Here is a 12901-nt window from a genome sequence, read left to right as displayed (position 1 = left end):
ATATTCCAAAAGTTGCCTAACCAATGTAGTGTACAGCATCAACACGACCTCCCAACTCCTATACTCAATGCTCTGACCAATAAAAGAAAGCTTACTAAACACGTTCTTTACTATCCTAACTACCTGAGATGGTACTTTCAAGGAACTATGAACCTGCACTCCAAGCTCTTCTTGTTCAGCAGCACTCAGTTTGAGGTGTCCTATTCTCTCCCAAGTTATCCTTTTGTCCTTAATGTACTTGCGAAGTCCCTTTGGATTCTTCTTAACCCTATTTGTCAAAGCTATTTCATGTCTCCTTTTTGCCCTCCTGATTTCCCTCTTAAGTATACTCCTACTGCCTTGTGTACTCTTCTGAGGATTCACTTGATCTCTGCTGTTTATACCTGACATACGCTTCCATCTTTTTCTTGACCAAAACCTCAATTTCTCTCGTCATCCAGCATTCCCTGCACCTACCAGCTTTGCCTTTCACCCTTGCTGGAACATACTATCTCTGGATTCTAATTATCTCATTTCTGAAGGCTTCCCATTTTCCAGCTGTCTCTTTACCTGCAAACATCTGCACCCAATCAACCTTTGAGAGTTCTTGCTCAATACTGTCAAAATTGGCCTTCCTCCAATTCAGAACTTCAACTTTTAGGTCCTGTCTATCCTTTTCCATCACTATTTTAAAACCAAAGGAATTACGGTCGCTGGCCACACTGACACTTCAGTCACCTGCCCTACCTAATTTCCCAAGAGTAGGTATATCTGAATACTGTATCAGAAATTTTCTTGTACACACTTAACAAATTCCTCTTCATCTAAACCCTTAACACTGTAGCAGATCCAGTCTCTGCTTGAAAAGTTAAAATCCCCTCCCAAATCTACCCTATTATTCTTACAAGATAACTGAGATCTCCTTACAAATTTGTTTCTCAATTTCCCACTGACAATTAGTGAGTCTATAGTACAATCCCAATAAGGTAATCATCCCTTTCTTATTTTTCACTTCCACCCTAATAATTTCCCCGGACGTATTCCCAGGAATATCATCCCTGAGTACAATCATAATGTTATCCCTTATCAAAACACCACTCCCCCTCCTCTCTTGCTCCCTTTTCTATCCTTGATATAGCATTTGTATCCTGGAACATTAAGCTGCCAGTCTTGTCCATCCCTGAGCCACATTTCTGTAATTGCTATGATATCCCAGTCCTATTTTTCTAACCATGCCCAAAGTTCATCTGCCTTCCCTATTACGCCTCTTGCATTGAAATAAATGCAATTTGATTTACTTCATTCTCTGCATTGTTCCTGACTGCCCTAACTGTTTGACTTGCTCCCTTTTCCACCTGTACCAATCTCAGATGGATCTCTTTCCTCACTATCTCCTTGGGTCTCACCATTGCTCATGTAAGAAGTGCATTCTTTCAGGCAAGTGAGGAGTATTCCATTAAACTCCTGACTTGTGCTTGTAGATGGTGGACAGGCTTTGGGCAGTCAGGAGATAAGTTATTCTTTGCAGGATTCCTAGCTTTTAACCTGCTCAGATAGCCACCATATTTATATGGCTGATCCAGTTCAGTTTCTCATCAATGTTAAGCCCTCGGATGTTGATGGTAGAATGTTTCGTGATGATAACACCATTAAATGTCAAAGGCTGATGGTTAGATTGTTTCTCATTGGAAATGATCATTGTCTGACATTTGTGTGGCATGAATACTTCTTAAGCCTGGATATTATCCAGTCATTGCTGCATTTGGACAAGGTCTGTTTCAGTGTCTGACGTGTCGTTAAATATGCTGAACATTGTGCAATCTTCGACAAACATACCCACTTTTGGCCTCATGTTTGGGAGAAGGTCATTGGTAAAGCAGCTGAAGGTGGTTGGGCCTAGGACACTACCTTGAGGATCTCCTGCAAAGATGTCCTGGAGCTGAGATGGCTGACCTCCTGTATAACCATCATCCTTTGTGCCAGATGTGACTCCAACCAATGAAGAATTTTCCCTCCATTTCTCATCAATTCCAGTTTTGCTAGGGCTGCTTGATGCAATACTCAGTCAAATGCAGCCTTGATGTCGGAGGCAATTACTGTTACCTCACCTCTGGAATTCAGCTCTTTTGTTCGTGTTTGAACCAAGGCAGTAATGAGGTCAGGAGCTGAGTGGCCCTGACTCACTGCATCAGTGAGCAGGTTATTGCTGAGCAGGTACTGCTTGATAGATTCCATCACTTTACTGATGTGAATATTGCAACAGTATTGGCTCTTTGCCTGCTTACTGACATCACAACTACTGCACAGTACGACTTGCCCTTGACTTGCTGCAAGAATTAATCTGCAAGAAGAAAAGGAAAAGACTGTACCACAGTGGTCACTAGATCTTTGTGGGCAGCTGTCTTCAAGTTCAGTAGCAAGGATTCATATTTTCTATTGCTTGTGAAATTGAGGCCAGTACTTAGTGTTTCTAGAGGTTTAAAAAAGAGAGGAAATCTCAGTATTCAAATAATGGTGCCAGCTGCTGAGCAATATGGTTTTCAGAAGCGCAAATTTGTGATAGGTTGCATGAGTGAGCTCTTTTCTGATATGGTGCATTAAAGTCAAAAATTAATCTGTCAGTGCCCAGAAATAGCTTCAGTCTAGGACAAAACTGGACCACTGTGTGTAAAGGAGGAATGGAGCTCTGTGCAGAGCAAACTCTGTCTGCCATAGAGCTTTTGAAAGTTAGAACCATTATGCTCTTTACTGCAAGGGTGATTTTGGTTGGGTCCTTGAAATCTTTTGCAATAACTCGTGTTTGATTGCATGAGAACGTTTGTGTTGCTGTGTAGCCATACTGCCTACAACAAACATTTGTTAAAACTGCAGACTTTCTGTAATACAGCAGACTTCAAGCCAGCAGATTTACAGATGTGCTGTTGAAATTTGCCATTTTCATCACCATAAATTTTGGCAACAAATGGGGAAAATCATTTGTTGACAAGCAAACTTGTGATTTTTGATGGTAATGTTTAATATATTTAATACATAACATTGCAGTATTTATTTAAAACTAAACTGGTAACAAAGAGATTAAATCAGTCGATCAAGTAACCATTTAATCTTTTATTTAGTGTACCCTATTGATAGATTATATGTCCAACAGAGAACTGGATCATGGATAATCTTCATATTTTCCTTTATACTTTCTACTTCTATTCCAGATTTATGAAGCTCAGCCAGAGATTTCCAATGCCTTTAGGACAAAGGAGTTCATCCCAATTCCCCACCTCCTCTCTATGGTGATGGTTACAACACTACCTCCAGTGGCTACTAAGGTCATGTTTACTCAGGGACTCAACGTAAGGGAAAACACTGTTTAATATTTACCTGTTTCTTAAAATCAAAAAAATTTAGAATATTAGACAAAATATCTGTAGAAAAACAAATTATTGCACACTTCTCCATATCAAGCAGTTTCACTGCTTACCCAGAAAACCGATTCCTTTATAACATAATGAGAAAGCCAGGTAAATGCCATATCAAGTATAGTACAGGGGAGGACTGGAATGCATCTGGCCAGTCTTTTAAACAAATGGCTCCTCAATTGCATATATTCTCAAAGAAGCATGGCAAGGTACAGTACATCAGGGCAGACTGGGAAATCTGGCCTGTTCTAACTGGATTTATAATTGTGGGGACTAGAAGAATACTCTAGGATGTGCCACTGCAAATGTCGAAAGAGTGGATTGGAATTGGTTGCTTACATCAATATTTCAAGTACGTGTATGAACCAGACTAAAATTGTTTGTGGCCAGTGTAGAAATTGTTATTAATTGTTAGAGTATTTAAGAACTTGCAAAGTTTTCAAACTAAAATGAACAAAATAATTGCATTAGTTAACCTGGGCCCACCTCCGGTGCTCAATAGGTTGCCCTTTAAACAAAACAAATTATTTACTGGGAAGGATTTGAGCTAACTTTCCTGCAACAAACCTAAGGGATGAGTGGGTGTAACATGCCATAAGGGTCTTTCTGACTGCACTGTGAACTCATTTCAGGTCTGGGACTTGAGTGTGGTCTGCTTTTACTCAGCACAAGCTTATCTATTTTGGGAATTTTCTTTTTGTGAGGAATATAGAAGGAAAAGATAAAGGAGGAACTCTTGGCCACTGACCTTTGGAGCTTCAGACTGTTAGGCTTGCTTTCCCTCTCAGTCATTTTCTGCAGTTATTTCCTTTATTTTAATCAATGCTATCAATTATTTTCTGACTGACCTCAGAAATTGACCATAAAAATGAAAACAAATTTAATCAAATGTCTCTTTACTTTCAGTTTGCAAACAAAGTAGTTCAACATACTACCTTCTCCCTGCTTGCATTTGTTTTGAAGAGGGCTCTGAAGAACATTGAGCATTGCCTGAGTGAGGAAGTGTGGGAAAACTCTGACATTTACACTTCTGTTGAAATGCAGGACTTTGCACAGCAGTACAGAGAGAATCTCAGTAAGGTACTTCCGACTGCAGCCTCATCATGACATTCACATTTCACAAACTGTTTTTGTCAGGCTTAGATTTTGGTCATGACTTGCACTTATGTGATATCTTTTGATGTAGACAACCCTTAATGTACTTTACAAAAGGAAAAGATGAAACAGAAGTGCCAAAGAAACAGATACTGTTATGACACAGGGATCCCAAGCCAGACCCAATCGGACAACATAGTGAAATTAAAACATGCAATGCCCCTCAAAGTTACTGAATTGTCCCTAACCAGACTTTATGAATAACCAATATCAGACATGAAGTTTATAGCTTAAACAGAAATTACTGATTTATTATTAATACCATAATTTTAGCAGAGCAATGTTGAACAACAAAATAATCTAATTCAAAACAAAAGGAAAAATTACTGGAGAAACTCAGAAGGTCTGACTGCATCTACGGAGAGAAAGCATGGTTAAGATTTCAGGTCCAGTGACTCTTCATCAGAACTGTTCTGAAGACTCTTCTTACACAATCTTTTGAAAATGAGAATTCCAAAGATGGAGTCCCCTTCCTATCTGCCTTAAATAGGCAGTCCTAAATTTTTAAACCACGACCCCTAGTTCTAGAATCTTAGACAACATCCTTTCCATTGTCTGCACTTGCTTGAAATCGAGGATGACATCTAGATGAGTGTTCTGATGATTGATGAGCCCAATTTTATGTCCTCAAGTAAAATCATCCTTTCCACATGCATACCTTCAAGAATCCTCAGGATCAAGAAGCCTCCCTCTTGTTCCAAATTGCAGTGGATAGAAGCCCAGCCTATCCAACCTTTCATCATATGACAACCCATCCATTTCAGATGTTAGTCTGGCAAACTTGTTCTAACTGCTTCCAATGTGTTTACAACTCCCCTTAAATCAGGAGATCAATCCTTCTCGTCTTGGACTCACTCTTCTCTTCCTCAAAGTGAATGTAAAATTCAGTCATGTTATGATTGCTGCTACCAAGGTTACTAAGTAATTCTGCATGATAACAGGTTCAGTACAATGTAACCTCCTCTCTGGTTGCCTCCAGAGAATCTATTCTGAAAACATACTATTGTGTAGGCTACCTTCTCCAAACTTGAGTTTTCCAATCTATTGCGGATTAAAATGCAGATTAAAAATTGAAACATATTCACATCAATTTGCAGGATTACAGTTTGCCTCTAGAAGCACTGATCAAATCATTCTAATCCTTTAGGATTAATATTATTACAAAAGGATATTTGGATAAGTTCATAGTGATTACAGTCAGTAAAGTCAATTTTTAATTTACATATTGCTAAATTTCTATGAAATTTAGATTTGCAAAGCATATACAGACTTCACTCTAGAAATATGGAACTTTTCTGGAATTCCTGTACTATTATGTGACACAATTGTGCCTTTTTTCTTCTGATACAGCATTTACCAGACATGAATAGCATTGTGTCTGCGTGGCAATCTTTGTTAAAGAACAAGGTAAAGGAAGAAGATGGAAAAGAAAAGCAGGGAGATGAGAAAAACACAAAATGCAGCAGTGTAGCAGTGCAAGCAGATGAGATTTCAGTTCTTACAGAGCACCATGGTAAGGCTTTCTTCTCAGGAGGAAGGAACAGGAAGTTGTTTGTGTGATGCATATTTTGTGATTTGACACTCAACTCCGTCTTCTCATTTTTCTTTTCTCTTTATTTGATATTGTCATGAATTCACCCATTCAAGTTTATCTCTGTCTATCTTCATCTTCAAAACTCATTGAGTAGGTAAGACTAAGTTGACAGAGATTGTGAAATTAAGATGGTTTTAAATTTTAAAACTTGACATTTTTTTAAATCTCCAGCAATTCACTGAAGGAGGGAGACTCCATATCAAATACTTTTGATGTTAATAAGTGCTTAATTTGTGCATTTAATAAAATTCATTCTTAAGGCCAGCTTCACATTTCATGTCTTTTTTCTTTAGGTGAAGATGATGCTGAGACCACTTTTCTGAAGGCAATTGTGCTCCAGGTTATGTGTCTTTATCAGAAAGTGATCCCTCATATGGTTTCTCAGTGTGCATTTGATTTCAGTAAATTGCTTAAAGGTATGTCAATGCTGTTTCTTATGCAAAGCTACGTAGTTAACAGAAGCATTTGTAAACATTTGCAAACAGCTGGTTTGAAAAGTAGAATTGGTTGGATTCAAATTAAATACATTTATTGTAGGTTGCTTCATTCCCGTTCATGTGTAGTTGTCTATATCTTTATAAAGTAGCATATCAATAGTTGCTTATTTGAAAACGTGGTACCTCTTTTCTTTATATTTATGCATTCCTTGGATGTGGCATCACCAGCAAGACCAGCATTTATTGCCCAAAATGAACTGTTCTCAGGAAGATGGTGTGACCCACCTTGAACTGCTGTACAATATGATTAAGTTATTTCAGCATTGCCATTAGGGATTTTGGCTCAGCTACAATTTTAAAAAAAGGCAGTACTGAGTAAAGGCCAAATATAGCTTAAGGCATGTGTCAAAGAAGCAAGGTCATTGTTACATCAGATCACATGGAACTGGAGCTCAGTTCTGGAGGGATCAAAGTTTGATGTCCTGTCTTGCCATCTTTTGTGTGAGACTATGTTCAGTGAAGCATGCTGCTGTTCATTCACAAGTGTGTGACTTTCACATGACTAAATGTTGGCAATGGTGATCAGACTTATGGAAACAGAAATGGGGCATAAGAGCCTAACGTGAAGACTAGTGATGGTAAACCATGAGATCAGCCCAATGGTCCAAAACCAGAGGTGGGGAATATACTGGAACTGAATTCATTGTGTTAGGACCGGCTAATGACAGATTTGGAGAGATCCCGAGATGCTGAGTGGTGGACACAAAGGCCTGCTTGAAAGCTGAAGAAAGCACAGGAGAAGGCCTATGGCACTGTGTACCATTAGCAACAGCAATAAATCAATCGGGCAGAATAAATAAAATGTAATAGAAACAAAAGTACTTACAGACCTGGGGAAGAAACAAACATTCAGAAAGTACATTATAAAGACCATATAATTTCATTTTTGTATTTTTAATTGTGAATTAAAATAGGAAAGAACTATTTTAAAACCAAGGACTGTGGATGATATTGCTGCAATCTTTAAAAGCAAGTTGCTGAAACTGCAGCTTTATTTATATTTAAGATACTTTGGCTAGCTGCTTCAGGATGATATATCTTGCAGGAACAATGCACCAGTAGTGAAGCAATTGAAATGTATAAGATGGTGGATGCTTTACTCAAAGATGCATTGTACATTGTACCCTGATTACATGCAGGGTATTGTTTATATACAAGTATTTGATAATTGTGTATACTCCTGAGAATAAGGCAGTCTGTTTTGCAACTAACTAAATTGTCTCTATTTATTATTGAAGCCTAATGGCTGATTACTGATGTTGGAGAGCTTCGCGTATAGGGATCATGTATTAAGAAATCAATAGCGCTCCCAAGATTTTTTGATTTTAGTTAAAGAATATTGATTACTTATAGGCACAGATACTAGCTATTGATTTGTGTAGTCAGAGTGAGCTTAATGAATATTTTCTAGCCAGTATAGTGATACACTAATGAGCTACATAATTTGAAGATTGATTAAAGCAGAGAGCTGTAAATTAAGACAAGAAGTGAAAACAAAAGCTGACGGAGGATGCTTACTACATTAGACTTCATCAGTGCCTCTTCACAGCCAGAATAGGGGTTGGAATCCAGCCCAGATTAATAAATTAAATATCACTTTTCTCTGCAATAATCCAAACTGAAATTGGTTTGGGAAGTCTCAGTTCAATTACTGGTGGCTCTTTGTACATAACACTGATCTATTTCCAACTTGGCACCAATTAAACTTCATTTAGAGGTGGAAACCATGAAGACATCTGTGGTATTTCATGCTGTCACCAAGTAGATGAGTTGTTCCATTCTGCAGCAACAAACATGCCTTAATAAACGAGTCCAACAGGGCCTCTCAAATAAGTCTAATGTATGATGTCTGTACATTATTTCCTTTATTATTATAGTGAGCAAATTAGAGAGAGTGCAGAAGAATATCACCAGGATTTTGCCTGGGCTGGAGTGATTCCGTTATGTATAAAAGGGTGGTAGAAGTGGAATCCTTCAAACATTTAAGAACTATTTAGATGAACACCTGAATTGCTATTGCATTTAAGCCAATGGGTCAGGTTCTGGAAAGTGAGATTAGAATGGGTAGATTTTTGTTGACTGGTGTGGACATGATGGACCATAGATTAGATTAGATTAGATTTCCTACAGTCCAAACCGACCCTCCGAAGAGTAACCCACTTCCCCTCTGACTAATGCACCTAACTCTACGGGCAATTTAGCATGGCCAATTCACCTGACCTGCACATCTTTGGACTGTGGGAGGAAACCGGAGCACCTGGAGGAAACCATACAGACACAGGGAGAATGTGTAAACTCCACACAGACAGTCACCCAAGGCTGGAATCGAACCTGAGACCCTGGTGCTGTGAGGCAGCAGTGCTAACCACTGAGCCACCGTGCTGCCCTCTTTATGTGCTGTAAAAATTCTATGATTAATCCTGAGCAAAGAAAACTTGTGACAATTACAAACAATTTATTTCTTGAAGCAATGCTTTCCAATGCCTGTCCACAAATAGGTAGAATATGAAACTTACTACCAGAGGAAGTAGTTAATGAGAATGAATTAGGTGCATCTAAGAGAAACCTAGACAAACACATGTGGGAGTAAGGAATAGAAAGATGACAGTTTTATGAGTAGAATTGGCAGAAACTCGTGGAACATAGGCATTGGAGAATATCTTTGGGTTGATGGCCTGTTTTTGTGCTGTTATTGGGTGTGAGAAAGATGTTGAGTTTTACTGTGATGATAAAATCTTTAACTGCTTTTTCCAGGTATCGTGAGTGAGAAAGGGATCAGACAGGAAATTGCACCTGTTCTACAGCACCACATACTTCAGCTTGCCCTGGAGCTGCCTGCCAATAAGTTTGCTTGGTTCAGAGTTCAGGTATCATTATATTAGGCAAACCAGTGTTTTATTTAGATTGAAATTGTATTTTAAGTGTAAAGGCTCGATATCTCCTTTTCAAACAACTCTTTTCAAACTTGGCTTAATCCAATTAATTCATTGTTAATTGGCTCGGTAGCACTATCATCTTTAAATTCAAAGCTTGGGAATTTAATACATCTCTCGATACTTGAGCACTGAATCTAGGCTAACACATCAGTACAGAACTGAGGAGGTGTTGTGTTATCAGAGGATTTGTGTTTCGATGAGGTGTTAAATCATATTCGAGTGCTCTTTAAATGTGATGAGAGTTTCTATCTCTAATACCTCTCAGATGTGAATTCCAGATCCCATCACATTGCCTGAATACATTCTCCTGAAACCTTCTGCCAATTACTTTAAATAATGGCCTTAATTATTATTTCACTAATCTAAGACCCTCATAGTTTTATACTCCTCAATTAAATTTCACTTAACCTTACTGCTTCAAAGAAAACTGGTCCAAACTGCCCAATTTTTCCTTGTAGTTCAAATTTGCCATAAATTTACATAAAGCCACAAGGATCATAATCATATTAAATGCTACCAAAGTTAACTTTTCACAGCATTATGCTAATAATTCTTAAAAATGTAATATGTGTTGAACATGCAGAATTCCATATTTTGTCTGATCATAATCAGTGAAATTTATGGTTGTAATGTGAAAATATTGTCTGATGCAACAACTGATTTATTCTGTGTATTTTCTGCAGGATATCACAAGTACAGAGAAAAATAATGGAGAGAAGTCAGTATTTTATTTGTTGATTAAAATGTATGTGACTAGTAAGAGTTCCCAACTGCAAACATCGACCAAGCATCTTATTATAAAGGTGTGTTGAGATTTTAATTGACATTTAATTCCCATAATCTGGCAATACATGTACATTGTTAACTTTCAAATAATATTGTAAATTTAGTTGGAATGTGTCAAGAAAATCTTCTTGCTATTAATTCAATACCCAAAGTAGTTTAGTCCAGTTAAATATTATTATTCTGCTAACTGTGAATGATAGGCACCAGTTTAATAATCAACATGAAAAATGAACTATTTGTCTCTTTTCCACATTTTTGAATAACTCAAGACAATATAATGACCAGTCATCTTGATGGTTGATCCACAGCTTGAACTGATGCAAGTTGTGGGAAAAATGTTTGCTGAATGGTTAATATTGCTTTCTGGATAGCCAATTGGTGAACGATAGTGCTATATTCACTTTACACTACTGACACATTTATTTGCAAAATTAAACATTACTGGCATACAATATGAACTCTGCTCAGCTACACCATTTTCAAGACATGATTCTTTACATGCTTTTCAAAGCAATTTAAACTAAATTAACAAAATGCGGTCGGCACGGTGGCTTAATGGTTAGCACTGCTGTCTCGCAGCGCCATGAACCTGGGTTTGATTCCCACCTCGGGCGACTGTCTGTGTGGAGTTTGCACGTTCTCCCCGTGTCTGCGTGGGTTTCCTCTGGATACTCCGGTTTCCTCCCACAATCCGAAGATGTGCAGGTTAGGTGAATTGGCCAGGCTAAATTGCCCATAGTGTTGGGTGCATTAGTCAGGGGCAAATATAGGGAATAGGTCTGCGCTGGGTTACTCTTCGCGGAGTCGGTGTGGATTTGTTGGGCCGAAGGGCCTGCTTCCATACTGTAGGGAACCTGGTCTACATTAAAGTACCCAAATTATAGAACAACAGCTCCTTAAAGATGCAAGTATCTTTATACATGGAATGCGTTTTGTTCTCACTTTTGGTGGACCATTTTGTCTTCCAAAAGAAAACATTTTGTACACAGCAGTATTGATTTCTTTCAAATATCTAAGACACTGAATTACACACACCAGCAGTGATGAATTCGCCTGAATTTAAAGGATTCATCTTTTGAATGTATCGAGAATCACAATTCAATTAAGTTTTATCTACTGCTTAAAATCTATTACCAAACATTGTTTATTTGATTCCTATTTAAGATGGTTGAAATTTCCAGTAGTAAAATTAATACTATTATCAAATAGAACTGTGAGATCCTTTACCCTGTGTTCTCTTGTACCATTTGCTTTCCCAATGGGCAACTGTACAGTGTTACGAGCTTTTGTTTCTTGCCTAGGTTTTAAAAGAGTGTGGAATTTTTGAATACACTTGGAAAGAGCTGGAACTGTGGATGAAAGGTCTTTGGTCTGTTTCTGAATCGGAACAAGAGAGTGTCATTTTATTTCTTGAAAGGGTACGTACTGATTGTGTTAACAGATCCTGCATTCCATATTTACATAAAGTTGAAGATAATTCCATAGCAATGCAACTGTAAAAAGTACTTATCTGTCAAATTTCACAATCAAGTAGAGGAACAGATATGTTTAGTGACAAATTTATCTCTGTTACTATGTAGTAGTGTAGAGAATAGTCTTTTAGAAGATTACATTTGAATCCCAACAGGGTGGAAACTGGCCATTTAGCCCAACGAATCCACACCGACCCTCCGAAGAGTATCCCACCCAGACCTATTCCGCTACATTTCCCATAACAAATGCACTTAACCTACACATCCCTGAACACTAGAGGCAATTTAAGCATGGCACATCTTTGGAATGTGGGAGGAAACCGGAGGACCCAGAGGAAACCCACGCAGACACTGAGAGAATGTGCAGACTCCACACAGACAGTCGCCCGAGGCTGGAATTGAACCCTTGTCCCTTGCACTGTGAGGCAGCAGTGCTAACCACTGAGCCACCGTGCCGCCCATGTTCTTATAATGTGTACTCTTGACATTTTGAAAACTCACTTACTGCTGAGTTTATAATGAATTCAATTCAAAAGAAAGACTTGCATCTATATTAGCACTGATCATAAGACCAAGGCATCCGAAGTACTTTACATAAGTACAAAAGTATCATGTCCAATTCTTCTAAGTTGATCCCTTTATCCAGTTATGGATGGTATCTTGTTGAAATAAATTCCACAGTCTCCCTTCTACTTCACATTAAATTCAAATTTCGTTTGTCAGCACAATTAAGAATGTTTGTTCGAAAATTAGTGTATGTAATGTTCAGAGAACATCTCCTCCGAACAAAGAACAAACATCTTTGACCCTTTTTTTTGCCTCTCTTATACCTCCATAGCTGTCACAAAAGGGTGAATGGCTTGTTCCTCGGAGGTTGCTCAATGCTGTAAGTAGTGTAATATGACTGTGTAACCTTGCCTTTATTTCTTGTGATGGCAAGCACTTAGCCAACAGCCTGTTTTTTGCATTCCATTAGTATACCCAAAGGTACCCCATACACTCTATGGCTAAAATCAGAAACTCAACAGAGCAGAGGGTATGTCAGTATCTTTCCACTCCACAGTAGTGGATA

At 38.2% G+C, this 12901-nt stretch overlaps 1 protein-coding gene across 2 annotated transcripts in view; it reads left to right on the top strand.

Annotated features, from left to right (window-relative positions):
* The window catches only part of urb1 (URB1 ribosome biogenesis homolog), a 127334-nt gene that overhangs the window by 33816 nt on the left and 80617 nt on the right, over nucleotides 1-12901 (top strand). For both annotated transcript variants that reach the window (XM_043701201.2, XM_043701199.2), the window contains exons 10-16: nucleotides 3186-3323; nucleotides 4296-4469; nucleotides 5895-6057; nucleotides 6432-6554; nucleotides 9390-9502; nucleotides 10255-10374; nucleotides 11659-11775. In XM_043701201.2, the coding sequence (XP_043557136.2) occupies nucleotides 3186-3323; nucleotides 4296-4469; nucleotides 5895-6057; nucleotides 6432-6554; nucleotides 9390-9502; nucleotides 10255-10374; nucleotides 11659-11775 (948 nt within the window). The remainder of the gene's footprint in view (nucleotides 1-3185; nucleotides 3324-4295; nucleotides 4470-5894; nucleotides 6058-6431; nucleotides 6555-9389; nucleotides 9503-10254; nucleotides 10375-11658; nucleotides 11776-12901) is intronic.

Source organism: Chiloscyllium plagiosum, unplaced genomic scaffold (genome assembly GCF_037043375.1).
Source record: "Chiloscyllium plagiosum isolate Xiang-an unplaced genomic scaffold, Cpla_swu_hap1 HiC_scaffold_12, whole genome shotgun sequence".
NCBI classification, from domain to species: Eukaryota; Metazoa; Chordata; class Chondrichthyes; order Orectolobiformes; family Hemiscylliidae; genus Chiloscyllium; species Chiloscyllium plagiosum.
Note: the sequence above shows the minus strand (reverse complement) of the source record. Positions and strands in the feature narration are given on the sequence as shown.